This window comes from Cervus elaphus, chromosome 21 (assembly GCF_910594005.1).
Source record: "Cervus elaphus chromosome 21, mCerEla1.1, whole genome shotgun sequence".
Lineage (NCBI taxonomy): Eukaryota > Metazoa > Chordata > Mammalia > Artiodactyla > Cervidae > Cervus > Cervus elaphus.
Genome location: NC_057835.1, coordinates 76,772,017 through 76,795,750, shown reverse-complemented (window position 1 = coordinate 76,795,750; position 23,734 = coordinate 76,772,017). Strand labels below are relative to the sequence as shown.

General features: G+C 43.2%; 3 protein-coding genes across 6 annotated transcripts in view; 2 read left to right on the top strand and 1 right to left on the bottom strand.

Moving 5' to 3' along the window:
- The window catches only part of RMDN1 (regulator of microtubule dynamics 1), a 35,099-nt gene extending 32,304 nt beyond the window's left edge, over positions 1–2,795 (bottom strand). For all 4 annotated transcript variants that reach the window (XM_043880064.1, XM_043880065.1, XM_043880066.1 and 1 more), the window contains exon 1: positions 2,600–2,795. In XM_043880064.1, coding sequence (XP_043735999.1) covers positions 2,600–2,728 — 129 coding nt within the window. In that variant the 5' untranslated portion in view covers positions 2,729–2,795. The remainder of the gene's footprint in view (positions 1–2,599) is intronic.
- Positions 2,796–4,319: 1,524 nt separating this feature from the next.
- LOC122679570 (serine/arginine-rich splicing factor 3-like) lies at positions 4,320–5,684 on the top strand. The gene has a single exon (XM_043880386.1). The coding sequence runs from the start codon at positions 4,362–4,364 to the stop codon at positions 4,854–4,856; it is 495 nt and encodes a 164-aa protein (XP_043736321.1). The 5' UTR covers positions 4,320–4,361; the 3' UTR covers positions 4,857–5,684.
- Positions 5,685–14,226: 8,542 nt separating this feature from the next.
- The window catches only part of CPNE3 (copine 3), a 47,387-nt gene continuing 37,879 nt past the window's right edge, over positions 14,227–23,734 (top strand). The window contains exon 1 of the mRNA XM_043879838.1: positions 14,227–14,388. The gene's annotated coding sequence lies outside the window, so the exon portion shown is untranslated. The remainder of the gene's footprint in view (positions 14,389–23,734) is intronic.

Genomic DNA, 23,734 nt, shown 5'->3' with positions numbered 1-23,734 from the left:
TCTTGCCACTTTTATTCAGTACAGTATTGAACATTCCAGCCAGAAAAATTAGGCAGGAAAAAAAAAAAGTAAAACTGTCAGTATCTGCAGATGACATGATAGTACACACAGAAAACCCTAAAGACTACACCAAAAAACTATTAGAAATAACATATAATTCAGTAAAGTTGCAGCATACAAAATCAATATACAAGAATATATTGTTTTTATATACTAATAACAAACTATCGAAAAGAGAAATTAAGAAAACAATCCCATTTATGGTTACACCAAAGAGAATAATACCTAGGAATAAATTTAACCAAGCAGGTGAAAAACCTGTACACTGAAAACTCTAAGACACTGATGAAAGAAACAGCACAATGGAAAGACAATCCATGTTCATGGGTTAGAGGAATTAATATCGTTAAAAGGCCCATACCACCCAAAGCAATCTGCAGGTTTAATAAAATCCCAATCAAAATTCCAATGGTGTTTTTCACAGAAATAGAACAAACAATCCTAAAATTTATATGGAATTATAAAAGACCCCAAATAGCCAAAACAATCTAGAGAAAAAAAGGGCAAACTGAAGGCATCATGCTCCCTGATTTCAAACCAAATTAGTGATCAAACTAGTATGGTATGCACATAAACAACAGACAGATCAATGAAACAGAATTGAGAGCCTGGAAATAACCCCATGCCTATGTTAATAGTTAATTACTGTCAAGAATATATAATGGGGAAAGGACAGTCTCTATGGTGTTGGGAAAACTGGACAACCACATGCAAAAGAAAGAAACTGGACCACTACCTTACTCCATACACAGAAAAAAGCTCAAAATGAATTAAAGACTTCATTTTAAGACCTGAAACCATGAAACTCCTAGAAAGAAATATAAAGATAAGCTCCATGACACTGATTTTGGCTATGACTTTGAATTTGACACCGAAAACAAACACAACAAAAGCAAAAAAAAAAAAAAAGTGGAATTTCATCAAACTAAAAAAACTTCTGCACAGCAAAGCAAACAATGAACAAAATGAAAAGGCAACCTAGTGAAAGGGAAAAAAAATTGGCAAATCATATATCTGATAAGGGGTTAGTAACTAAAATATATTAAGAACTCATACAATGCAACAGCAAAACAAAACAAAACATCATCCATTAAAAAAAAAAAAATGAGCAGAGGATCTGAAGAGACATTTTCCCAAAGATTTACATACAGCCAACAGGTACATGAAAAGGTACTCAACATCACTAAGCACCAGGCGGAAGCAGATTAAAACCATAATGAAATCTCACCTCACACCTGTTAGAATAGTTATTATAAGAAAGATAGGATATAAACAGTTCTTAATTCATAGGGTGCAGGGAAACATTTCAGTAAACAAATCAGGTAATGTTTAACATATAATGCCTGGTTATAGTAATGGTTCAACAAATGTTAGCTATTACTATCTAAACTATGATCATTTCACTAAAATGGAATGTTTAACTCACCACAGCACTCATCTGGAAACTTGAGGCTAATGTCATACTTAATACTCCTTCCATTCCTCTGCCCAAATCATGAAACATCAACCCATTTGGCTATAAGCTCTTCCAAGGAAAGGGATCCATCCTTACTGTCATTCATCCCTCCCTCACCCCAGAACTCTTAACAAAGCAGGCAGTCAAAAATGTGTATTTAAAATAATGACGCCTCCAGTTCAAATGATACATACCCAAACCGCACCCTCACCCTTCCACCCTGTTTCAGTGATTACACAAACCAAGACCAATCAGTCTAACAGAAATGCCAAAACTGGGATGACAACCCATCCCAACATCCTTCCCTAACATTAGTCAGATGAAGCAAGAAACTCGAAAATAATTTTTAAACCTAAATAGCACAAAGTCCGGAGAAGGGAATGGCACTGCACCCCAGTACTCTTGCCTGGAAAATCCCATGGATGGAGGAGCTTGGTAGGCTGCAGTCCGTGGGGTCGCTAAGAGTCGGACACGACTGAGCGACTTCACTTTCACTTTTCACTTTCATGCACTGGAGAAGGAAATGGCAACCCACTCCAGTGTTCTTGCCTGGAGAACCTCAGGGACGGGGGAGCCTGGTGGGCTGCGGTCTATGGGGTCGCACAGAGTCGGACTCGACTGCAGCGACTTAGAAGCAGCAGCAGCAGCCGCACAAAAGTCTGAGTCGCAGGAATTTTCAGAATGACACCTCAAGCTTTCCCAGGTCCGACAAACTGACAGCCTCAGGTGCTGTCACCGTATCGGGCCATCACTGAAAGGCAAAAGCATCTCACGGCGGTCAAGGGCTTTCTCCTCACGGTTCCCCAGGTATTCACACAGGAGAGACAGGCAGGAGCAGGTTCCCCGGGGCCCTCGCTCCTCCTCCGAGCCAGGTTTTCAAAGGGGAAAGCAGGCCTGCGCAAAGGAGGAAGACCTACATCCCTCGCGGTCCCTAGAATGCTCCAGGTGCACGGCCCCGAGGTCCTTCCTCAGCTCCCCACACACCCTAAGGCGACGCGGAACCCCCGGGCCTCAAGAAGGAAGGCGCCGCCGGAGAAAGGTCGTCGGGGGAGGAAAGCGGGAGAGCCGGGACAGCGAAGGTACCTCAGAGGCGGCGAGTCGCCAAGGAACACGCTGCCCCCGGCTGCCGGCAGCACCTGTCGTAAGTCGAAGTCCCCTGGCGGCGCTACGTCCCACAAGGAGAAGGCGCCGGAGGCGCACGGCTAGCGCCATGTTGTATAACTCACAGGGCTGACCTTTCACCTCTTCCGCCGCAAGGAGCGGGGCGGAGCTAAGGCCGTTCCGTCTCTCCAGAGGGAGTCGCGTCTGACCACTTCCGATTTCACGCCCGCTTCCGGTTCCGCGCGGCCGCTTCCGGCTCACGGTGTCCGCGGGCGGGAAATGCCCCATTGGGTGGGACGCAGTGGGCTTCTAACCCCTGCGCGCGCTGGTGGGGCCCGGAAGATAGCGCCTTTCTGGCTGCAGACTTCTACCCGTCCTAGGGGTCTGTCTTGGCTTTGGCACAGGGGCAGATCAGCATTCCATAATTTATGTATGCAAATAAAAAACGCTTTAAAAAAACTAAATAATTCTCTGCTGCCTTTAGAGATGGGGAGAGTGCTGGTACTGGAGGGTCCCTTGAGGAAATAAACGCTTGGGAGGATGAAACGGTTCTATGTGCGGGAAGGAATGCAGGAGGAGGAGGTCAGGGAGAAGCCAGAGACGAAGAATGACCAGCCTAGGGACTTCCCTGGTGGGCTAGGGGCTAAGACTCCGTACTGCCCACTTAGGGGGTCTGAGTTCCATCCCTGGTCAGGGAACTGACCCCACATGTTGCACCTAAGAGTCCACAATCTGCACCTACAAGGGGCACAGCCAAATAAAGAATGACCAGCCCACACTGATCCAGCAAGGAGGACTAGAGAGAGGAAGCCTTTGGACAGAAGGTTGATCGCGGTTCCCCTCAAAATATTCACTCCTGTGGGCCTTCTCACTGCACTAGAATTCTTTCGGAGGGAGAGAAGAGGTTTTGAACCTGCTTCAGAGTTGATGTGGAAGAAAATACAGGCTGAAAACCTATTATATAGACTATATGAAAAAATTTTATGGGCAATAAGGGAAGATAGTTATAGTTCTGTTTTTTTTTTTTTTAAATTAGGTTACACTTATATAGTACTCTTATGTGGTGAATTAACACACACTTTTATTTCATTCGATCTTCCCAACTATGTTGAGAAGTGGTATCCAAAATTAATAAACAAGTTAACTATATGTTAAAGGTTTTTATTATTCAAGGATACATAGCTGGTAAGTATTGGTTGGTCATTGCTCAGTTGTGTCCGAGTCTTTGTAACACCATGGACTGTAGCCTGCCAGGCTCCTCTATCCTTGAGATTTTTCAGGCAGGAATACTGGAGTGGGCTGCCATTTCCCCCTTCTAGGGGATCTTCCCAACCCAGGGATGGAACTCACATCTCCTGTGTCTCCTGCATTGGCAGACGGATTCTTTATCACAGAGCCATGAGGAAAGACGAGTAAATATTGATAGAAGAGTAGAATTCATTTCTGCTAACAACAAGTTCAAAGCCTCTTCTATGTGATTTCTCCTTCCACCGTTTGATCAATCACATTTCTTCAGGATTATATCAGTGATATCCCTATTGTGTTTACTTTTAAAGTATTTTGTGAAAGATATATAGATCCTCTTCACAATTTACTTTCTCTCTTTTTAAAAAAAAAACTCTGGCCATTTCGTGGACGCCGGGTGTGCGAGAGCATCCGGGAACGCTGGGCGGGAGGGGACTGAGAAGACCTAGCCTAGGTTCTGTGGATTTGGACATCCGCATTTCTAACCCAAGATCTCGAAATGCATCGTGATTCCTGTCCATTGGACTGTAAAGTTTATGTAGGTAATCTTGGAAACAATGGTAACAAGACTGAATTGGAACGAGCTTTTGGCTATTATGGACCACTCCGAAGTGTGTGGGTTGCTAGAAACCCTCCCGGCTTTGCTTTTGTTGAATTTGAAGATCCCCGAGATGCAGCTGATGCTGTTCGAGAGCTAGATGGGAGAACACTGTGTGGCTGCCGAGTAAGAGTGGAACTATCGAATGGTGAAAAGAGAAGTCGTAATCGTGGCCCACCTCCTTCTTGGGGTCGTCGCCCTCGAGATGATTATCGGAGGAGGAGTCCTCCACCTCGACGCAGATCTCCAAGACGGAGAAGCTTCTCCCGCAGCCGGAGCAGGTCCCTTTCTAGAGATAGGAGAAGAGAGAGATCACTGTCCCGGGAGAGAAATCACAAGCCGTCCCAATCTTTCTCTAGGTCTCGTAGCCGATCTAGGTCAAAGGAAAGGAAATAGAAGACAAGTTTGCAAGAGGAGTGGTGTACAGGAAATAACTTCATTTGACAGGAGTATGTACAGAAAATTCAAGTTTTGTTTGAGACTTCATAAGCTTGGTGCATTTTTAAAATGTTTTAGCTGTTCACATTTGTTTGTCTGTTGGAACAGTGACACAAAGGTGTAATTCTCTATGGTTTGAAATGGATCATATGGGGCATGTAATATCAAGAATTGTTACTTTACAATGTTCCCTTAAGCAAAATTTAATTTGCTTTGAATTTTAGTCTTGCATAGGCTGATAATAAACCTCTTAACTCCTGCCCAGGTAAAGTCAATGTTTAACATTATGGAAATAAAAACTGGCAAAAATTGGAAGATTTTTTTTCAACATAGCTGGGATATGGTATGCAGCTGTAGTTAAGCAGTTTTTAAACTGCTGTGAACTCAAAAACCAGCTGGAAAAATTAAAGCTTCACCCTTAAACTAGATTAGAGGTTTAAAAATCCCACTCGTCTTCACACTGGACAAAAGGTTGTCCAGTTGGTGTAGAATCTAAGAAGTTTCAAGGAAGTTAGTTTACCTTTGCTTTAGGTTGTAAGTTCCTTCTGTGATTGCTGTATATGAATACATAGCTCTTTGTAACGTTCTTTATTTGGAAATCTGAGATACTCAAGATAACAAATGTCCTGCCAGTTTAAGGGTACATTGTAGAGCTGAACTGAGTTACTGTGCAAGATTCTTTTTTCATGCTGTCATTTGTAATATGTTTTGTGAGAATCCTTGGGATTAAAGTTTTGGTTACAAATTGTTAAAAAAAAAATAAAAAATAAAAAAATAAAAAAAAAACTCTACTGGTAGTTTTCTCAGTATTGCCAAATAATATGTTTTTACCACTGGATGCCATCATAATGCTGAGATTGACTTTCTGATATTTAAACCAGAGTTAAATTTTTAATTAAAATTTTTATTTTGAAAAAGAAATTTAGATACTTAGGAAAGTTGCAAGAAATCTCATATATTCTTCACCTAAATTCATCCATTATTAACATTTTGTCACATTTTCTTTATCTTTGTTTAAATATATTACATATAACATGCATATTATATTCCTGTTATTATTTTCTTTTGTTGACCTTGTTAAGAGTAGATTATCCATGTCATGACTCTTCAAGCCCAGAAACAAGGACATTCTATTATTTAGTCCTAGTGAAGTGAAAGTTGCTCAGTCATGTCTGACTGTTTGTGACCCCATGGCCTATACAGTCCATGGAATTCTCCAGGCCAGAATACTGGAGTGGGTAGCCTTTCCCTTCTTCAGAGGATCTTCCCAACCCAGGGATCAAACCCAGGTCTCCCACATAGCAGGCAGATTCTTTACTAACTTAGCCACAAGGGAAGCCCACGAATACTGGAGTGGGTAGCCTATCCCTTCTCCAACAGATCCAACCCAGGAATCAAAACAGGGTCTCCTGCATTGAAGTTTAGTCCCAGTACAATTATCAAATTCAGGAAATTAAAGTTGACAGAATATTATTATTTAATGTACAAGATCTGCTTATTGTCCCAATGCTGTCTGTCATAGTAACAATTTTTCCCCAACTCAGATCAAATCCTGGTTACATGTTGTATTTAGTTGTCCTGTTATGAAGAAGGAATTCATAGCGCCTGGACTCCATCTCAGGCCTGTCCATGCTGATCATGCTCGGCCACCTCTCCAATGAACTCTGAACTCTGTGTTTAGTGCCTATGGAAACAACAGAAGGATAAGACCCCCTCCAGACAGGGGAACCTTGGAGATCATATCCAGGTTACTCCTCACCTAAGAGAACACATACACTAATCACCCCTTCCTCCAGACAGGCCATAAATTTTCTGTACCTATTGGAGTGTAACCTCGGACTTATTGATTATTGGCAAATTGTTTAACTGTCTAAGCACATGGCACATGAATGATGGGGTTGTTGGGATTGTATTTACCCTTCCTTTGTTTATGTAAGTTTCAAAGACTTTGGGGTGGTGGGTTCGGACACATACACATGGGGTATAAAAGATTTTCACAAATGCTGGTCGGGGTCCTTGGCTAAGAGGAGACTCTGCCTTGGGCCCGCTGGTGTAATAAACTGCACTCCACTATCTGCATTGTCCTTCTGAGTGAGTTTGTTTCCTGGAACGTGTGGTTACAACAGTTTCTTTAGTCTCCTTAAGTCTGTGATATTTCTCTCTTGGCTCCAGGGACAGTATCTTTTCTTGCCTCCTGTGAGCCTCAGATTTCCCCCTGTGATATTTTTTTCTGTCAGGATTCCTTTCCATTTCACTTACTTCCTTGTCACCCTCCCCTTTCCCCTGATTGCAATCCACTATTCCTTACCTATGTAATTCGTATTCATCTTTCAACTCTCAGTACAAATGTTACTTCCTCAGAGAAATTTTTTTTGATTCCCCTTAGTATATTTTCATTTTCTTTATGACTCTAAGCACATTTAATAATTTCTTTTATATATTTGTGATTGTCAATCTGGAATAAATTTTAAAGACAGCATTGATAAGAATCAATAATATGTGCCTTCACTATACTGTAAACTCAATGATGTGTCAGATTTTTGCCTATAACTGGGCCTGGCACAATTTCTTCACTCATTAAACAAATATATTTTGCTTTTCTATAGTATGCCTGATATTCTTCTAGACCGAGTGGATAATTCATAGTGGAGTATATATTCCAGCTGCGAAGAGATAATAAGCAAGACAAATGATATGACAGATAATAAAAGATATAATGAGTGTGTTAGTCACTCAGTCGTGTCTGACTCTTTGCAACCCCATGGACTGTAGCCCACCTGGCTCCTCTGGCCATGGGATTCTCCAGGCAAGAATACTGGAGTGGGGGGCCATTGCCTTCTCCAAAGATATAAGAGGCAGTGCTAAATGCTGAAAAGGAAGATAAAGCAGGAAGGGGTTTAGAGTATACTTCTTTGTAGGCATTACAGTTTTAAATAGGGTGGTGGCCACAGAAGAAATCACTGAGTTAGAAGGGGGAATGAGTCATTGAAGATATATGGGGGCAGAGCATATCATGTGGGGGAAAGTGAAAGTGCAGAGGCCTGAATTTGGAAGTCAAGTGACATTTTCTCTGAACATAAGGGCTTCCCTGGTAGCTCAGATGGTAAAGAATCTGCCTGCAATGCAGGAGACCCAGGTTTGATCCCTGGGTCAGGAAGATCCCCTGGAGGAGGAAATGATAACCCACTGAGTATTCTTACCGGGAGAATTCCATGACAGAGGAGCCTGGTGGGGTAGAGTCCAGGAGTCCCAAAGAGTCGACATGACTGTGTGATTAAAACTAACCAACTAGCGCTCTAAGTTGAGTGAGCAAGGAGGAGAGTATTAAGAAGAGATAAGGTCAGAGAGAAGATGGGGATCAGGTAATGTAGGGCCTCATAAACCATTGTAAGGGCTTTGCCTTTCTTTCTTTGTGTGATTGTATGTGACACAGGCTTCCCAGGTGACTCAGTGATAAAGAACCTGTTTGACAATGGGAAAGATGCAGGTTCTACCTGTGGGTCAGGAAGATCCCCTGGAGTAGAAAATGGCAATCTGCTCCAGTATTATCGCCTGAAAATTCCACGGACGGAGGACCCCTTGTGGGCTACAGTTCATTGGGTTGCAGAGTTGGACATGACTGAGCACACACACAGACACACACACGACACAGTCTAATTTACATTTTAATTACATTCTTCTAACAGTTTTGAAAACAGACTGGGGGGAGCTGGTAAAGAAGCAGTTACTAGGATGTTACTGTAATCTAAAAAGAAATTGTGGTGACTTGGACTAGGCTGGAAAATAGTCAGAATCCAGATGTATTTTGAAGGCAGAGTTGATAGAATTAGCCAATACCCTGACCAGATAAGATGGGATCTGAGAGAGGCAAAGATTTCTCCAAATGTTTTGGCCCAAACAGCTGGAAGGAAGCTTTGACATTACTTGAGATAGAGAAGACTCTGGGAGATACAGATTTGGGAAGGAAGATTGGGAGGGTGTACCTGTACATTTAGATTTGAAATGATTATTAGACATCTGTGTTAGCCAGTCTTCAAGATGGCCTGCAATGGTTCTTACCTCCTGAATTTACTCCTTTGTGGGATTCCCTCTCACATTAGATACAGACTGGTTTATTTGACCACTGGAATATGGCAAAAGTGATTGTACATGACTCCTGAGGCTAAATCGTAGAACTCATTAAGCTTCTGTTGTGGTCTTTTAGATTGTTCACTCTGGGACAAGCCGGCAGCCTTAGGATATTCAAGCAGCCTTATTGAGAGGTGCCAGCTGGAAAGGAACTGAGGTGTCCCACCAACAAAGTGCACCACTGTTACACGTAAGCCATCCATCTTGGAAGTGGATGCTCCAGCCCCAGAAGATGGCTGCAACCCTGAAGAATACCTGCCTGCAATTCTCATGAGAGATGATGAGACAGAACCACAGAGCTAAGCCACTCTGAAATTCCTGAGACACAGAATCTATATAAAAGATGACTACTTTAGTTTAGTCATCAGTCAGTTCAGTCGCTCAGTCTTGTCCGACTCTTTGCAACCCCATGGACTGCAGCATGCCAGGCCTTTCTGTCCATCACCAACTCCCAGAGTTTACTCAAGCTCATGTCCATTGAGTTGGTGATGCCATCCAGCCATCTCATCCTCTGTCGTCCCCTTCTCCTCCTGCCCTCAATCTTTCCCAGCATCAGGGTCTTTTCCAATGAGTCTGCTCTTCATATCAGGTGGCCAAAGTATTGGAGTTTCAGCTTAAACATCAGTCCATCCAATGAACACCCAGGACTGATTTCCTTTAGGATGGACTGGTTGGATCTCCTTGCAGTCCAAGGGACTCTCAAGAGTCTTCTCCAACACCACAGTTCAAAAGCATCAATTCTTCAGCACTCAGCTTTCTTTATAGTCCAACTCTCACATCCATACATGACCACTGGAAAAACCATAGCTTTGATTAGATGGACCTTTGTTGGCAAAGTAATGTCTCTATTTTTTAATATGCTGTCTAGGTTGGTCATAACTTTTTTCTTTTCTTTGTGGTATCTCATTGAATTTAATTTTTTATTGGAGTACAATCGCTTTAGAATGTTGTGTTAGCTTGTGGTGTACAACAAAGGGAAGCAGCTATATGGATACATACATCCTCTCCCGCTCAGACCTTCCTCGCTCCTTCCTGCCCGTCCCACCCCTCCTGGTATCACAAAGCACCAAGCTGAGCTCCTGTGCTATACAACAATCTGTTTTACACACGATAGGGTGTATACGTCAATGCTACTCTCTCAGTTCACTTTACCCTCTCCTTCCCTCTCTGTGTCCACATCTCTATTCCTGCCCTGCAAATAGGGTCATCAATGCTATTTTTCTAGATTCCATATATATATTAATGGTACATTAATATATGATATTTGTTTTTCTCTTTCTGACTTACTTCATTTTGTATGACAGAGTCTGGGTTCATCCACATCATGACAAATGACCCACTTTCACTCCTTTTTATGGACGAGTAATATTCCATTGTATGTATATACCATATCTTCTTTACCCATTCATCTATTGATGGACATTTAGCTTGCTTCTATGTCCTGACCATTAAAAATAGTACTGCCATGAACACTGGAGTACATGTATCTTTTTCAATTATGGTTTTCTCAGGGTATATGCCCAGGGTAAATGACTACTTAATTGCAAGCCCCTAAATTTGGTGTAATCTGTTATGGAGTAGTAGATAACTAAAACACCCCAAAGTAGAAAGCTGGAATCTAGAGTTTCAGGAGTTGGAAGTTTGGTAACCTTCACAATATAGATGGAGGACCTCCGTGGTGGCCCAGTGGTTAAGAATCTGCCTGCCAATGCAGTGGACTTGGGTTCAATCCCACAAGCCTTGAAGCAACTAAGCCCATTTGCCACAACTACTAAACACTCATTCTAGATCCTGAAAATCTCAACTATTGAGCCGAGTGCTACAACCACTGAAGCTCATGTGCTCGGCACCTAGAGCCTGTGCTCGGCAATAAGAGAAGTCACCGTAATGAGAAGCCCACGCTCTACAACAAAGAGTTGCTCCCTCTCACAGCAACTAGAGAAAGCCTATGTACACAAAATACATAATAAATAAATAATTTTTTAAAAGAATGCAGATGAATTTCAAAGCTGTAAGGCTAGATGAGATAGCTAAAGGTGTGGATGAAGATAGAAAAAAGAAAAGTCAAGATCTAAACCCTGGGGCAGTCTAGTGTAAGAAGTGGGAATAGGAGGATCAAAAACCGAAGGAATATATATAAGAAGGAATATAAGAAGGAATAACCAGTGAAGTAGAAGAACACCAAAAGAATATATGTATTTTTTGTATTTCTTATTCATTTTAGCATCCCTTTTCATCCCTTTAGTCCCATGTCTATTTGTTCTGTTTCTAGAAACTTGTTATGTCTGATACATAATAATCATTCAATACATGTTGAATAAATGGGCGCATAAAGAAGTACAAAAGTAGAATGGAATTAAGACTATAGTTTGAGAAGAATAAATAAGTTAATCAGCTATGGCATTGTCCATTTAAATGAGAGAATGCTTACTGTGTACCAAAAGTACAAAACCATTTCATTGTCTCTGCTCCCAATGTTAGTGGAGACAAAGGTCATGAAAGTTAGGTATTGATATTATGTATTCTGGAAATTTTGAAACTTGCAACAAAATTAATGGTACCGGAGGACCTTCACTTTACTGTAAAAACAGAATAAAAACCAAAACAGAAAGGTTGTTTTTACCAATCTTTTAGTCAAATCAAAATAAGACACTTCTCTTTCCTTCATAACCTTCGAGAGACCGTCCCTGTCTGAATAGGCTCTCATTATCCCCCAGTCCCTTTCTATCACATTGCGGTGTTGTTCATTCACCCAGTCGTGTCTGAATCTTTGTGACCCCATGGACTGCAGCACGCCAGGGCTCCCTGTCTCTCACCATCTCCTGGAGTTTGCCCAAGTTCATGTCCATTGCATCTGGTGATGCCATCCAGCCATCTGATCCTCTGAAGCCCTCTTTACCTCCTGCCCTCAATTTCTTTCCAGCATCAGGGACTTTTCCAATGAGACAGCTCTTCACATCAGGTGACCAAAATACTGGCGCTTCATCTTCAGCATTAGTTTCCTTCCAAGGAAGGAAATCAGGGTTGATTTCCCTTAAGACTGACTGGTTTGATCGCCTTGATGTCCAAGGGACTCTCATGAGTCTTCTCCAGCATCACAGTTCGAAGGCATCCGTTATTTGGCATTCTGCCTTCTTTATGGTTCAGCTCTCACAACTGTACATGACCACTGGGAAGACCAGAGCCTTGACTATACGGAACTTTGTCAGCAGAGTAATGTTTCTGCTTTTCAACACACTCTCTAGGTTTGTCATAGCTTCTATCACATTACTCTGTATTATTTTCCTTATAATACTGTGAACAATAACTGAAGTCAAGGTTGCAACAAAGAGCTTTACTCAAGGGCCTTAGGAATTGCAATTTGGGAGACAGGGATTTGGGTAAAAACCAGAAGAGTGCTTCTGGAGAAAAAGAGTCAGGGTCTTATAAAGGCAGATACTACGAGGTTGTTAAAGTTTTCTGGTGAGAATTATGGCTGATTCTGATGCAGAAAAGAAGATATTTGTTCTTAATGGGGAGCTATCACTAGGGTCAGATAAATACCTTGAGTCTCATGGACTTTGGGCAGATGGTCTAGATGTTCCTATTAAGAGTCCACCTGAGCTGAGATGTGCATGTCTCACTCCCTCAAGGGTTCCTGGCTCCATTTTAGGAAGCTCTTTTAGCAACACCGACTCCATTTTTATTTTTCTTTCACAGCACTTATGGTTATCTGAAATTATTATTTTTTTTTTTAAAATAACTTATTATTTGTTCTCCCTCTAGAATAGAAGCTTCTGTTTGTCACTAGTTTATCAGGTCTCTATAGAACAATGCTTGGCACATAACAAGGACCCGGAGGTGTTGAATAAACGAAGGAATCTTCACTTGCTTTGGTACAATTATGTTGAAGTGTTTACTTTGCATATTTCTGGATTAAAAGAAAAGCTTGGTTTAGAAATCTGTACTTCTTCATTTACTTTTCCATGTCTCCTGTAATTAAAAAAATTATCCTTTGCCCATTTTTCTATTTTTTTGAAAGCAATTTATACTTAAGATACTAACCCTTTCTTTGAAAGTTAGGTTTGTAGCAAATATTTTTTCTAATGTTTGCCTATTGATCTTGGCCCCGTTTTTCTTGGGCGGAAGTTCAAATTTGAAGTAGTCAAATGTAGCAATGTTTCCCATAATACTGATAATTTGTTTTATCTCAGGCAGCATCAAGTCACAGTCAGGTGGTGTGATTAGAGATTACTTTGAATCTGTGAATTCGGGCAGTAGGCCAATTACTTAGCTATCAAATCTCAAGTTAGTCGTATTTTTCTCATTTGCAAAATGGGGATAATGGCACTAAATATGTCACAAAACTGTGAGGACTGAATGAAATTAAGAATATCAAATAATTCCAATAGTGTGCACATTGAAAGCACTCTAACTAACAGTGGTTCAGTTCAGTTCAGTCGCTCAGTCGTGCCCAACTCTTTGCAACCCCATGGACTGCAGCATGCCAGGCCTCCCTGTCCATCACCAACTCCTGGAGTTTACTCAAACTCAGGTCCACTGAGTCGGTGATGCCATCCAACCATCTCATCCTCTGTCGTCCCCTTCTCCTCCTGCCTTCAATCTTTCCCAGCATCAGGGTCTTTTCCAATGAGTCAGTTCTTTGCATCAGGTGACCAAAGATGGGAGTTTCAGCTTCAGCATCGGTCCTTCCAATGAATATTCAGGACTGATTTCCTTTAGGATGGACTGACTTGATCTCCTTTCAGTCCAAGGGACTCTCAAGAGCCTTCTCAACGTAATAGAGGTTAGGAGTTAGCACTTGTCTACTTTCATGCTGAACCTTATTCTTTCCTGGCTCACATGTGGTCTAAATTTTCTCAAATGTAAATCCTTTTATTTTCAGGAATTTATTTTGGTGTACCGGATAACTAACTTTTAAAGGCCTGAAGTCGACTAGGGGTTTTCAGTAAGAAACCAATCAGAGTTCCCGGCAGGTAGTGGCCGGGGTGGGCGGAGCCGGACTCAGCTCCGCCCCGCCCCTCAGCCCCGCCCCGCCCCGCCCCTCAACCGGGCCCCCGCCCCGCCCATCAGCCCCGCCCTGCCCCTTGTCCGGGCCCCGCCCCCCATCCCCGCCTCTTCCCTCGGCCGGCCCCAGCCTCGCCTCGCCCCTCAGTCCCGCCCCGGCCTGCCCCGGCCCCGCCCACCCACCAGCCCCGCCCTTCCTCGCCCCGCCCCTCGGCCCTGCCCCGCCCCTCGACCGGGCCCCGCCCCGCCCCTCGGCCGATCCCCAGGGTTTCCTTAGACTCACCGCGGCGGGGAGACTGTGCGGTGTCCGCCTTCCCGTTCCTTACGGAGTGACTCCCATCCCTGTGGCCGAGCGGTGAGTGCGGACTCTCCTCTGCTTCGGGCCCGGCGTGGCGGGGCACCCGGAACCCAGTGGTCCCCTGGGGAGGAGAAGGGGCCAGGTCGGGAGAGCCGGGCCCGGGGGCTCCGCGCGACTGGGCCGGGCCGCCCTCACTCTGCGGGCGCATCCTGGGCTCCGCGCGGCCCTGACTCGGCCGGGCGCCTGGGGCCTTTGCAGCCGCTGGACGCGCGGTCGGAGACCGGCCCAGGCCCAGAGTTGCCCAGCGTCTCCCGGGGCAGCCGGAGCTCCGGGCTCAGCTCCTGGCCGCGAGGCGCCGCCTGCGCTTAGCGTCGATTGCCCGGGACCCCCCAGCCTCCCTCGTGGGCTTGCGGCCGGGGGAGAGACGCGGACTCGCGGCCCGCTCTGCGCTTCCTGAGTACCGGGGGGAGCGGGGCGCGCCTGGCTAACGGAGGACCCTAGGGGAGCTTCCAGATCGTGGGGTGGACAAAAGTGACTCCGTCTGGGGATAACACAGGAGGCTGCGGGAAGGCGTATCCTAGCGGCTCCAGTTCCGGCTCCAGCTTCGAATTTCTGATGTTTAGTGTTTTGGGCTCACCGAGGGCGTGGAGGAAGTGCGGTTAGGTTTGTTTTGCATTACCAGAACCTCTGGGAGACCGAGCAAACCTATCACTGACGTTGCCTGTGATCCACACTTTCTGTTTATCCTCGGGATTATGTTTTCGTGGCTGCCTCTGTAACTGCTAATCAGGTAGGAGGAAGAGCGGCACTGAGTGCGCCGAGTACTGGTTACAGGACGCACAAACCCTGCTGGACAACTTTCGTGTGTGTTAGCTCATTTAGTGCTCGCAGCCATCAGCTTAAGTAGTGTTGCTATTTCATTTCATACTCGAGGAAACTCAGATTGCATACATTTCCAAATTGCACAAGTGTTAAGTGGTAGTGGCATTAGAGCTGAAATTCAGATCTGTATGATTTCTGCACCCAGCCTTTATGGCTTAATGTTAAAAAACGTTATTGGGGTTTCCTGATGGCTCAGTGGTAGAGAATCCTGCTAATGCAGGAGAGGAGGGTTCGATCCCTGGGTTGGGAAGATCCTCTGAAAAAGGAAATGGCAACCCACTCCAGTATTCTTGCCAGGAAAAATCCAATGGACAGAGGAGCCTGGCTAGCTACAGTCCATGGGGTCGTAAAAGAGTCAGACACGACTTTGCGACTAAACAACAACGAAGAATATTATTACTCTTCGGGGTAAGATGGATACCTAGGTTTGAGATCTATTCTTTGAGATTTGTTAGCTGTATGACCTTGGGCGGGTTGCTTAGCCTTTTAGGGCCTGTCTCTGCACTTGTAAAATAGAGATAAAATACCTCCTATGTCATAGGGTTGTTATGAAGATTGAATAAGATCATTTTTGGACCACACTTAGCAAAGTGTCTGGCACATAGTGGTGAACTATATATAGCAACATATATCCCGCTGTTATTAATTGTGGACAGCAAACTGCACCTCTGAGCGCTGCCAGCCGGAGCCTGACACAACTTGTGTGGACCGAGAGCACAGGTAGAGGGGGACAGAAAAGAATCAGAACGGAAACCAGGACAGATGGCACGGGTGCTGGCAATTGTAGGCACGCCAATGGATTAATCTGTGGTGCTGAGGGCCGCTCTTTTGCTTTTATGAGAAGTTTTTAAAAGGCAGTTCGTTATAGCTGATGAATTGGAAAAACACATCCCACTCTGGGCTGCAAACATTCTGAGAGGTGTCTGGGATGGGACCGTGCTGAAGCTCCCCGCCCGTGAGGGCGAGCGCATTTCGACAGGGCCTGGCACGACCTCCCTGTCAACTGTGCGGTTCTCTTTCAGGATTTCTTCTCTCAGATCCAACGCCTGAAGAAAGGAGAAGGACAGGAGAGTTTAGGTTGGGGAAAACAAAGCATCTTTTTGCCTTTTAAGGGTTGATAAATGACTGGTCACCTCTCCTAATTTTACCTATAGCTGTGGACACTTTATAGACAATGATCTTCATTTCCACTTAAATTTAAGGCAGCCTAAGTGTTACAAGTTTGTATATCCTCTTTACAGCGCTAGCACTGTTCCCCTGAGTATTTCCTCTGTAGCATGGGTTCATACTGCACCCAGTTCATACTGCAGCCTGGCTCCTGTCAGTTCTTGGTGTCGCTTTAGGCATAGTTTACTTGCCCTCTTTTGTTTCTGGTGAGTCCTGTGATTTTTTTTCTGCCTACTGTTATTATAATTTACTTTTCTCTTTCTTTTTTCAAAACTTTATTTAGCCAGTGATTTACTATACTGGAAAATATGCCTGTCAGCAAAACCTAGAGAGTTAGTGTAGGATGTGAAATTGGATTAAATAACACTTGACCTTTAAGGAACTGTGATTAGCTACTATTGCGCCTCAAAAGCATGATCTTTTAGGTAGATCTCTTAGCAAGGGTTAATACTACTTCTGCTGGTGGCATTCAACAAGTTGAAGAGTCCAAATCTGGCCTTTCCTTTAATTTACCCATTATTACCTTCACCCTACAGGCCAGATTCCTTCCCACCAATATTTTCCCTTCCAGTTCTTTCTTACCTTATAAGGATTGCTAATTGGTTAAAGTCCAGACAATTAAGTAGAATATTTGGTAGAAGGTTTAGTAAAAGGTTGGCCGAGAAGAAGGTTTAAATTAACACCTAAAACTAAAGTATCATAGATTTGATTTGACTATATTATTTGAGTTTCTAATATGATGATCAAAGGCAGACATATATACATTTTATTTATTTAATTGAAGTATAATTGATCTACAGTACTATGTTAATTTTAGGTGCACCGGTGATTCAATATTTTTATACATTACATTATAAAATGATCACCACTATGTATATTTAAGTAAGATTATACCTACATTTAAGCCAGTTATTCTCATTTAAATCTATCTGGAAGCTGAAACGGGGAGAGAATGGGATTCTTTTGGAGAGACTGTTTACTCTTTTAATATAGAACAGCTCGTGAATATGCAGTCATAATTTTTAAAAAGATGTTAAAATTAGTCTATGTGATAGTCAGATTTACCAATATAAATTAGATGGCTAGCATACTAACACAGTTTCCCCATGAAAAATAGAAGGAAATACTACGTATTCATTTTAGCAAATAATTTTGAAATGTGTGTAATTTCAGTTTTGAAATGGATGGTACACTTGGATGTACCAAGTGGATGTATTATGTCTGGTTCCTGTGAAAATTACCAAAGCAAAAGTGTGGTTGCGATATGTGTTGTCACCAGGCTACTTCAGTATTTTGAGAATTTAGTTTACCGTGTCTCTATACCCTAAGGTGATAGACGGGACATGTTAAAATAGATATCTGAAACTGTAAGGAGAAACTTGTCTTCCCTCCCTCACCGCCTTTCTTGGTATTTGACTTATTTTATATTAAAAACAACAAAAAAGCGGGCTTCCCTGGTGACTAAGTGGTTAAAAAAAATACACCTGTCAATGCAGGAGATGCGGCTTTGATCCCTGGGTTGGGAAGATCCCCTGGCAAAGGAATGGCAACCCACTTCAGTATTCTTGCCTGAGAAATCCCCTGGACGGAGGAGCCTGGCGGGCTACAGTCCATGAGATCACCAAAGAGTCGGACGTGACTTAGTCACTAAACAACAGCAGCAATAAAAACATACAACCTAAATATATATGATGCTACATAAGACAAAAGCAACTGTTAGGTTTAACATTTCCAGTTATTTCAACAGAAAGCAAATATGTAAATTACCTTGTAAGAACAAAGTGTTTCTTTAGAGACTGCATTCCAGGTCCAAGGGAAGAACACCCCTTGAGCGAGCCATGTAGGAAGTAACCCAAGTCTCCAGCTCTTCTCCAGCATGTTATTTCACCGGCAGGACCTTTATCACACACTTTCATAACGCACTGCTTGTTAGATACAACCTCACATCCACACTCCCAGTTTAAGGTTTTATCTTCCCTAGAAACCTTTAACGAAAAAAAACAGTGTACAATCTGCTTAGTAGTCAGGATTTTCTTAAAAAGAAGGGAAAATTTAAAAAGTTTTTTTCAATGATGTTGTCAAAATAACTTGATAAACATATAAATATTACACCCATCTGCAGTACTTCTTGTTCCCCTCTGTGCTTTATTTCTGTCTTTAGCACTTACCTTCACCCAGCACACTGGATATCTCCCTACAGTGGAATCACAGGAAAGGAGGGATCTTTGTCCGCTTTGTTCATTGTTGTCTCCTAATCCCTTAGAATAGTGTCTGACACACAGGCGTTCTGTATTTGTTGAATGAGTGTGGAGTGAATGAACAGCACTATTAAACTCTTCATGATTGGCAAATAGAAAGTGGTTGGCCAGAAAGTTAAAACCGATGAAATGTGTGTGCTTGGCATCCAGAAAACGAATATTCTTGAAATCAGGAAATGTATAACATCCCAAGTCCTTTCTCAACATTACAAACTTTTAAACCTTGAGGACCAAGGAAGGTTTTAAACTTTGTCATTGCTGCAGCTCTAAGAGGAAAGATTTTTCATTATCACTGTTCACCATGAACGAGAGAGGAGCATGTAGTGTTAAAATGTGAAAACACATATCTTGCCTAATTAAATAGTACCTGTGCCCAGCTAAGAGGAGAAATGAGGGAGCCAGGTTTTAGAAAGCATGGTTTCAGAATTGGGCATCGTTGGGTAATACGAAGGGTGAGACCTTCTGATGGCTGGTCCAGCCTCTGGGAGATTGAAGAAGGTAGGCAGTTTTTAAAATGCTCTGAGGGAAGTGAGAACCCCAAGGAACTCCAGTAGGTTGCTGTGCCTTAATATAACATCCAAGGAGTGCTGAATATCTGGCAAGCAGCTTTACTGAGTCTTTGTTGCTTTTTAGTTGCTAAGTTGTGTCTGACTCTTTTGCAACCCCTTGGACTGTAGCCCGCCAGGTTCCGCTGTCCATTGATTCTCCAGGTAAGAATATTGGAATGGTTTGTCATTTCCTTCTCCAGGGGATCTTCCCAACCCAGGGATCAAACCCACATCTCCTGCATTAGCAAGCGGACTCTTTACCATGGAGTCACCAGGGGACCTTAAGTTTTCAGTTGAGCATTCTGGAATTTTCTGCCAGGTGATGCAGATCTGATTTTTATCAAAGCAGTTTTGGTAAAAGGTGACTCACTTAGTAGGTAAGGTATGTATAAGTGAAAGTGAAAGTTGCTCAGTCATGTCCGACTCTTTGTGACCCCATGGACTATACAATCCGTGGAATCCTCTAGGCCAGAATACTGGAGTGGGTAGCCTTTCCCTTCTCCAGGGGATCTTCCCAACCCAGGGATCAAACCCACGTCTCCCGCATTGCAGGCAGATTCTTTACCAGCTGAGCCACAAGGGAAGCCCAAGAATACTGTGGTGGGTAGCCTATCTCTTCTCCAGGGGATCTTCCCAACCCAGGAATCAAACCAGGGTCTCCTGCATTGCAGGCGGATTCTTTACCACCTGAGCTACCAGAAAGATCCGCTGGAGGTGGGGAAAGGCGTGTATACTCTGTAGCTGACTTTGCCAAGATGCATGTTTCATAGGGTGAGGCAATGTGATGTTATCATTACTTCTTTTATTAACACTTCACTCACTGCTTATGGTGAACTGTTCATTTCATATGCTTGAAAGTATAATAATCAGTGACATTTCTAAAATGTGTGTACAGCAACCAGGGGATTAGTAAAGAGTACCACCTGAAGCACATGGTAAATAAACTGAATGATAGATCAGGCCAGTGTATCTTAGGAATTTTCCAGAGAAATCAAGGAAGGGGCCTTAACTGATTCCTCACTTTGTGGTGGGTTGGATAGGGTAAAACTGCACTAACTCCTTGAGTTTAAAGAAAGGGGCATCACGTGACAACTCTTTCATATTAACTTCTGCTGACCCCCGTTCTGCATGTCCAAGTATCAGCAACAGTGTTGATTTAGATTTTATTCAGGGTAATTGAAGAATCTGGAAGTTCATTAAAAAAACAAGCAGTGGCCAGAAGCTGATTCCTTCATTCCTGCCATGATATGAACTGGAGTTTATTAATCTGAGATTCTGTAGATGGTCGTAAAATTCACTTCCTTACTATGCTGCATGTACCTAATAGACTGAGCCCTCTGTTTTGTTTGTTGACGTGGATTATTTTTTCAAGTCATCTTGGGATGGGGAATTGAATAACAATTTTAAGTGAAGGTACCTCCTTCAGTGGGAAAGTATCTAAATATATACATTTTTTCAGATATAGCTTTTTCAATAGTGGGAAGCGGAGTTTGGAAACCTGTATCTTTTTTCTTTTTTTTCTCTTCTTGGTTCTTAAAATTTTCTGTTCCCCCTTTAAAAAAATTAAGAAAAATTATTTTTAAAGGAGTAGGAACTCCTTTAGTTCAGTTCAATCGCTCAATCGTGTCTGACTTTCTGTGATCCCATGGACTGCAGCATGCCAGGCCTCCCTGTCCATCACCAACTCCTGGGGTTTACTCAAACTCATGTCCATTGAGTCGGTGATGCCATCCAACCATCTCATCCTCTGTCATCCCCTTCTCCTCCTGCCTTCAATCTTTCCCAACATCAAGGTCTTTGCCATTGAATCATCTCTTCACATCAGGTGGCCAAAGTTCTGGAGTTTCAGCTTCAGCAGCAGTCCTTCCAATGGACACCCAGGACTGATCTCCTTTAGGATGGACTGGTTGGATCTCCTTGCAGTCCAAGGGACTCTCAGGAGTCTTCTCCAACACCACGGTTCAAAAGCATCAATTCTTCTGTGCTCAGCTTTCTTTTTTTTTTTTTTTTTAATTTTTTTATTAGTTGGAGGCTAATTACTTCACAACATTTCAGTGGGTTTTGTCATACATTGATATGAATCAGCCATAGATTTACACTTATTCCCCATCCCGATCCCCCCTCCCACCTCCCTCTCCACCCGATTCCTCTGGGTCTTCCCAGTGTACCAGGCCGGAGCACTTGTCTCATGCATCCCACCTGGGCTGGTGATCTGTTTCACCATAGATAGTATACATGCTGTTCTTTTGAAACATCCCACCCTCACCTTCTCCCACAGAGTTCAAAAGTCTGTTCTGTATTTCTGTGTCTCTTTTTCTGTTTTGCATATAGGGTTATCGTTACCATCTTTCTAAATTCCATATATATGTGTTAGTATGCTGTAATGTTCTTTATCTTTCTGGCTTACTTCACTCTGTATAAGGGGCTCCAGTTTCATCCATCTCATTAGGACTGGTTCAAATGAATTCTTTTTGACGGCTGAGTAATATTCCATGGTGTATATGTACCACAGCTTCCTTATCCATTCGTCTGCTGATGGGCATCTAGGTTGTGTGCTCAGCTTTCTTTATAGTCCAACTCTCACATCCATACATGACCACTGGAAAAACCATAGCCTTGACTAGATGGACCTTTGCTGGCAAAGTAATGTCTCTGCTTTTTAATATGCTGTCTAGGTTGGTCATAACTTTCCTTCCAGGGAGCAAACTGGTACTCCTTTAGTACCAGTTTCTAAACAAGTGCCTTATTCACTGTCATTAAATTTGGATCGTAGAACATTAACGGGAAGAAGCCTTAGGAGTTAAAGTGATTGACTCGACTCTTAGCTTTCACGACTGAAAGAAACCCGAGGCCTAGAGAAACTGACTGCAGCGCTGGCCCTCCTGCGGGGTGGCTGGCACAGAAGTGCCGTCCCGGCGAGCTCCTCTTGTTCCTTTGGCACCCTGAAAGGAACACGTGCCCTTCTCTCTGTTTTTATGCTTCTGTACTTAATTCCCTACCCCCATGCGTAGTATCCCACGGCAAGGATTAAGTAAAGATGCGGGCATCCCTGTGTTCTGAATACTGGGCAGACCCGGTGTACTTTTCTTTACTGTGAGTCTTTTGATCTGAGTCTCGGCTGTTAAGTGCAGTGTGTTCTGAGAATAGTTTTGCCGCCTTAAGCGGGCCCAGCAGTGCCCTCCGAGATCGCTGAGATCCCGTGACCCCACGTAGCTCTGCGTGTGCGGGGACTTTACAGAGAACACGCTTTCTTAGCCTGAAGTAGTTTATAGTCTCGTGGGCTGTCTTGAAGAGACACTGCTATGATGTGAATATAAACCTTTCAGCTCTTCCCAGTCTTTGGCAAGCTACTGTTATTCTGTTTACATTTGTTTCAGAATATAGTAATAGTTATAGTATAAATATTAATCTTGTAATTTTGTATGATCCTATTCATTAAGTTGTGTCAGGCTGAATATTACATTTGATGCACTAACTAAAAAGTCATAAGGAAATTAATTAGAGAATATTGCTGCTGTATTAAATAATGATTAATTAGAGGCTTTGGTGCCCTCAGGGCATTCTGGCAAGAGGGGGGCATAATCTGAGTGGTTTCTTTGGCCTTGCCACTTATTAGCTTGTTTATCTAGGGTAATTAACCTTTTTGGATTAGTTCATTTTTTAAAATGGATACCATGCATTGTTTTGAAAACTTAACAATGTGCTAAAAATTATCGACATATTCAGAGGCAATCTAGTTATCCGCAGGGTTACTGTTATAGTTACAGCTGTGATGTCTTGACCTCTTACCATAGAGTAGCACTCCTTGTCCTGCCAATTCACTAGGATTTTTTTGGTAGAGCACAGAATAAAATATATTATTTGGAAGCCCTTTGAAAACTGCAAAAAGCAAAGTTGTAAATTATCCAGATGAGTGGAATTGTTAACTGTCTTTCCTTTCCCTCTGTCCTTCCCTTCTCCGCTTCCCCAGTCTCTACTTTAAGGGGGTAAAATAATCCAGTAACAAGGGACAGTATGAATGCAAACACTTTTGTCGTGGAATATAGTCTTAATCCTCAGTTTTGAGGATTAAAAGCCTCTGAGGTGTTCTGTTGCTCTGTCTGAACCACGGTTTTGTGTATCTTTGTATACAGAGAGAGCCAGGTATTTATTTTGTCCTGTTTTTGCATCCCTCCATCCTCTGCATTTAGAGCACATGGAAGATACTGTGTTGAATGACTGGGTTGCTCAGTATTCTTCTAATGAGTAATCTTCTGTTGTTGTAGCACCCCCACCCCCAGCCCCCGTCCTTGGTACAGTGATAGGCATATAGTTGGAGAAGGGAACGGCAACCCACTCCAGTGTTCTTGCCTGGAGAATCCCAGGGACAGAGGAGCCTGGTGGGCTGCCGTCTGTGGGGTCGCACAGAGTCGGACACGACTGAAGCGACTTGGCAGCAGCAGCAGCAGCAGGAGGTATATAGTAACCTCGTAATATACCCATCTGTTGGTTTGACCTGGGGCTTCCGGGTAGGGTGGCAGCTCTGGGACTTACTGCCATCTGACCCTT